This window comes from Gordionus sp. m RMFG-2023, chromosome 2 (assembly GCF_954871325.1).
Source record: "Gordionus sp. m RMFG-2023 chromosome 2, tfGorSpeb1-WG-v2, whole genome shotgun sequence".
In the NCBI taxonomy this organism is placed as follows: domain Eukaryota; kingdom Metazoa; phylum Nematomorpha; class Gordioida; order Chordodea; family Parachordodidae; genus Gordionus; species Gordionus sp. m RMFG-2023.
This window is the reverse complement of record NC_088776.1, coordinates 45,136,992-45,142,784: the sequence shown is the minus strand read 5'-3', so window position 1 is coordinate 45,142,784 and position 5,793 is coordinate 45,136,992. Positions and strand designations below refer to the sequence as shown.

Genomic DNA, 5,793 nt, shown 5'->3' with positions numbered 1-5,793 from the left:
ATAATAGAATTTATAAATTGTTTGAGAATAGTTTAAAGTTGAGAATAATGTTATTAAACAGCTCTATTTGAAGCGGTTTTTAAAAATGGCTAACAATATTTTATCCAGAAAAAATACTCTAGTCTGAAGATTTTATCTATTAGCGAAATCTCAAGGCTTAGGTAATATTTTTCTGGCTAAAATATAGAGTTAACCATTTTTAAAAATCGGCTCATATCGAGCCGTTTGATAACACTAGTTGAGAGTGCCAATTTTTTTTTTACTCTAGGAAAATAAAAAATTCAAAAAAAATTCGATTTGGATCAGATAATAAACGCAAATATTAAGATGCGATTGGTAACTGGATTTTAAATTAATTAATTATTTTGAGAAATTTGATGTTATTTGAGAATGCATTAATGATAATGTTTTAATTTTGAAAAATAATGTAGTTTTGGATAAAGAAATGAATTTGAAAAATATCTAATTAATTAGAAATATTTTTAAAATTTTGATATTATTATTTGGCGAATTATAAATTAATAACAATGTGGGACTAGGAGTTAGCAACCATATTTATTAAAAGATAACACTAACGGAATATATAATAATTATTTACCTTATTGCGAGGGCCCAAATTAAGGTATTAGATCACCAAGAACATGATTATAAATTATAGTGGGGATATGGGTTAGTAATAACCATAATCCTCTCATAATTATACAATTAACCTTACCGATGACCAAATTATAGTATTGGGTAACCAAGGGTAATTTAGATTTTAATGAGGATATGAATTAGCAACCATAACCCTATGAATATTATGATCATGACTAATTAGTTGTCCTAATATGTAGGCGCCCAAATTAAAGATTATGCTATTAAGAATGAAGATTCGATTATTATAATTATGAGATTGCTGTAAAATCTAGAATTATGGGTCCATAATTTAAACAAAAGATTAATATGAGGTGACGGTGACTTAGTGGTTGTAGAGCAATTCAGGGTTAGTGAGGATCATCGATATAATATGAACCTACCTAAAATTTATGATTATAAAATGATTGTTTGTTATGATTTAATTATGTGATCATGGTAAGGCTCATTGATAATGATAATTATAAACCTACCTCAAAATAATGAAGACGAGGATTAAGTATTCATAATTTAAGTGAAGAGATGAATCTAAGGTGACGAAGACCTTGTGGCTGTACAAGCAACAGGATTTTTATGGTATTCAAAGTTATTCTCTATTTGGGTTCTTCAAGGATTACGATCGCAGGCATGACGTATGTTAGGAATTGGTTAAAACCACTTCGTGGCCGTGCAAGTGATAACGGAATCTTTAATAATTTAATGTTAAACGCCGTTTGGGCTGTCCAAGGTTTTATACACTAGACATTTAACGAATATGATATGACCTCTCAACGTGGAAGATGAGTTGTAAAAAGTGGCGAGGGAGAGATGTAAAAGTAATGAATACATAATCTAAATTGGAGATTTGGTAAGAATAAATCGGTTTATTCTATAATATGATTATTTTGTATGTAAATGATTTTATAAAATGTCTGTTAGAAAAAACTATTGAACATAACTTGTGGCACTTCCCTTTGAAATATAACCCCTAAAAGATCTAATCAGTTTGATGGGCATAAGAAAAACCAAACGTTGCTCTATTGTTTTTTTGCAACATAAAAGGGCAATGTACTTACTGAATAGAATAATATTATATTTTTTTAAAGAAACATTTCTTTACCCTTTTTTATTTTTCATTTATATCATTTAAGTTAAAACTGAATCCATTACATCTGATTACATATGCGTAGCCAGGAGAGATGGTGGCAAAAGAAAATCCACTCTTCAGTAAATTGCCTGCTCTCATAAATATCATTTTAAGCTAATAAAAATACCTCCCACATTCCCTCTCCCTCTACAAAAATGACACTATTATATCATTATAAACTAGATTTCAAAAGAAAAATAAATAAAAGTCAACAATTTTTTAAAATAACAACTATAATTCAAAATTTGTAGAAATAATTCATTATTATATTTAAAAAAAGGAACCCTAAGATTATTTTTATAAAACTATAATATATCTAATGGCTACCAATAAATGGACCCTTAGTGAAATCCAATTCTAGTTACACCTATATCATGTTTTATTACTCATTAATAAAACGACCAATAATTAGCTATTTAGAAAACTACCATGGATTAAATTATAACGTTTTATATTAAAATCACATTTATTAATTAAATTAGAATGTTCTATTCTTTTTTATAAATATATAATAAATAATAATTTATTACATTTAAATAACAAATACAAATTTATTACATTTCCTCCAAATATTTTTAAGTTAGATTTCCTCAATAAACCTCTTTGTGAGTTTACGGTTTCTTGATGAACAACGTAATGCAGTATTTGTACCTGCTTCATTTACTTGCACAACTATTTCTGTAACTTCCGATGAACTTTCATGGAATAATTTAATGATCTCTTAGCTAATCTGCGTGTTTCCGCAATGTACTTTCGGGAGTTTCAACAATATATATAACCCTGTCCTTTCTTTAATCACTCCCTTTCCCATTGGCGTTCTCATTATTTAACGACATGGGTTGTGAAATCTCGAATTCTCTTCCTCTCGAAATGTAAATCATGATTTTGACTTTGTTTTATATTTGCCCTTTCAATTTTATGTTCTACATTTGGTCTTATCCAGTCCAAACTAGTTTTCAATTGTTTTACAAACATAATCTTGGCAGGATATCTTCCTGTAGGGCTATGCTCCTCCAATCGATGTTGATGCAACTTGTAACAAAGCTTCTTCTGGATCAGAAATTGACTCCCTCGTTGCGTAATATCGACCTTTCAATGTTCGTATTGTACGCTCAGATAATCCTTTAGTTTTCGGATGATAGAGTGTTATAGGTATATGAGGTATGTTATTTAATTCACAGTACCGACGGAATTTCCATATATGAATTGTGGTTCATTGTCTGACACCACAATTAAATCGTTTAATCATAGACTCAGTAGAGATATTCTGCGTTAGATCAACTTCTAGCTAAAAGATGCTAATAAATTTTATATGCATAATTTTTAGATAAATAGATAGCCCGTCAAAAATGACGATAGAATTTTCTTCATATATTTATGCTAGATGTTACCTGTTATTTGAAAATTATATCCAATTTTATTCTTTTACCCCTTCCCCCCTTCAGGCCAGGTTTAATCCATTAACCCTTCAATACTCCGGTGAAAAAAATGACGTTAGTACTCCAGTGGGGTTTAATAGACCCCAATTTCAAATGTATATATGTCCAGTTATATTCATTATTTTGATTTAATATTTGAAAATAAGATAGAACTAACCTTAAACTTGATAAAATATTTATTTATTATTATTTCTTAAGTTTAGATTAAAGATGGTGAGGATAATTATAATTTGTGCCAAAATTTTCTAAAAAAAAAGCTTACTTTTTTTAAATTGGAAATTAAAAAAATAACTTATCCATCATATAATCCTGATAATTCATAACATGGATCTTTATTCTTCAATATTAAAAAAAAATTACACTGATAAATTCAAATATAAAAAAAATATTGAACATTGAAATATGTTAAATTTGACAATCAAAACATTTGTTACATAAAATATTAATGTGTTCTAAACATAAATTTATTTTGCATATTTGACAAAAATATTTAGTTTTTTTTATCCTTTTCTAGGACACACACCACACCTTCCTATTGAAGGCTTAATATTCTCACTTTGTTGTTTGCCTAATATATTGTAAATAGATTCTTTTAGAATTCGCGGCAATCTGAGGCAATTTTTTCTTATTTCCAAATGGGGAGTAATAAGTTCCATAGATAATTTTTTAATAAAACTACTTCTAGTAATTGTTTTGTTTGTGTTTGCAGTATATATAATATGGGAATTTATGGTTGTTATGTTTAAAAGTGTATAAAAAATGGTTAAGGGCCATCTATATGACCTTCTTGAAATTGAATAATTTTCTGTAATTTGGTCAACCATGTCTACACCACCTTTAGTCATATTATAAAAAGTTATGATTTCAGGTTTTTGTTGGTTATTATTATCAATATTTTTATTATGATGGAATGTTGATAGCATTATGACATTATTTCTTTTTTTTGGAACATATGATAATAATATTATGTTTTCCTGAAATCCAAATATACTATTATAGATTTCCCTCCCCTTTGTTAATATAAAATCATTAGGAATTTGTGGTTTATTCTTCCTTAATGTGCCCACTAATGTTAATTTGTGTGTATTTAGTAAGCTTAATGCAGTATCATAACTTGTAAACCAATTATCCATGGTTACATTGCGACCTGAACCAGATATTGGAAGAATTAATCTATTGACTACATCTGCTGGTTTATTACTTATTTGATATTGTCCCTCTGGTTGATTTCCAGTATATATTTCAAGATTTAGAGTATAATATGTTTTGGCATCCACCAAGGAGTATAGTTTTATGCCATATTTGGATGGTTTGTTTGGCATGTATTGTCTAAATGGGCATTTACCACGAAATGCTGGAAGCATTTCATCTAGGGTTACATATTCTGATATTGTATAAGATTTGTGGCATATCAACAAAATCTTGAAAAATATTTCTAATGTGTGTTGCTTTGTCTACCACCTTTCTCTCTTCACTTGTTAGTATGTCATCAAATCTCATTGCATGAATTAGAAATCTGAATCTTTTAAGAGGCATTGTTACTCTAAATATATCAATTCCAAACCCATCAGATTTCCATAAATCAGACATATTTTGATGATTAGATTTAAAAATTCCAGCTAAATAAAGAATTCCCAATAATGCTTTGAATTCAGTTATATAAACTTCTTTTGTAGAACCTTCACATTGATTATAATTTTGACTTACAATTTTAATTTTTTGGTTGGTATGATAAATTATCTCTTCAATCATTTTTGGTGTTATGAACAAGTCAAAACATTTTTCTGGAGTGTCAGCTAATTTCCCATATTCTTTTACTCCTGGCTGATCAATAACTATATTTTGCTGACGAGTTCTTATTCTCTGATTGGGTAAATCCTTTTTCCATTGAGTAATCTTATTTTTAGCTAATTTTAAAGAGAAATATACTATGATAAATGATTTTATATTAACCTAAATAATACTTAAGCTTATTATCTGTTTCAGCTAATATATCTTCTTCTTCATCTAATTCAGATTGTGTATCATGATCACTATCATATATAAAATCTTCATCCTCACTATTAATTATATTATCCAAATCACCTCAAAAAAAATATTACATTTATATATTTTATATTTACTTTCAGAATCTGCAAAAATCATAGTAGATGATAGAAATAATATAAAAAATGAGTTTGTTGGAGAAAATAAACATAAAATAACTCCACCAGAAAAAATATTTGTGTTTTCAATTTCATATATCTCATTCAAAATATGTTATATTCAAATTTCGTTTTAATAAAATTTATAATATAGTGGTATATATTTATAATTATAAAAGTTTTAAAAAAAAAATTTAAAAAAAAATTACGAATTTACTCCGGTGGGGTCTCACAAACCCCAAGCAGTCACAAAATGCTTATATGTTAAAAACTACTCAACCAAAATATGTGAAATTTGGAATATAGATTCTAAGATATATTTGATGAAGCTACTGAAGAATCCAGATCATGATAATTAACCGTTTTTATGCAATATCATTTCCAGCATGCCTGGGGTTTCCTACACCCCACCGGAGTATTGAAGGGTTAAAACTAAGACTAAATACTA

General features: G+C 27.8%; 1 protein-coding gene across 1 annotated transcript; it reads right to left on the bottom strand.

Moving 5' to 3' along the window:
- Positions 1-3,566: 3,566 nt before the first annotated feature.
- Positions 3,567-5,392, bottom strand: LOC135923914 (uncharacterized). Its single transcript, XM_065458921.1, has 3 exons — positions 5,325-5,392; positions 5,155-5,286; positions 3,567-5,108 (listed from the first exon to the last, which is right to left on the bottom strand). Exons 1-3 carry the CDS (start codon positions 5,344-5,346, stop codon positions 4,567-4,569), a joined length of 696 nt encoding a protein of 231 aa, XP_065314993.1. The 5' UTR covers positions 5,347-5,392; the 3' UTR covers positions 3,567-4,566.
- Positions 5,393-5,793: the final 401 nt, after the last annotated feature.

Coding starts and splice junctions, on each gene's coding strand:
- LOC135923914 (XM_065458921.1), bottom strand. CDS start 5,346: ATGATTTTTGCAGATTCTGAAA. Junction 5,287..5,324: donor GATTTTTGCAGATTCTGAAA/GTAAATATAAAA, acceptor ATTTTTTTTGAG/GTGATTTGGATAATATAATT. Junction 5,109..5,154: donor TAAGCTTAAGTATTATTTAG/GTTAATATAAAA, acceptor CTTTAAAATTAG/CTAAAAATAAGATTACTCAA.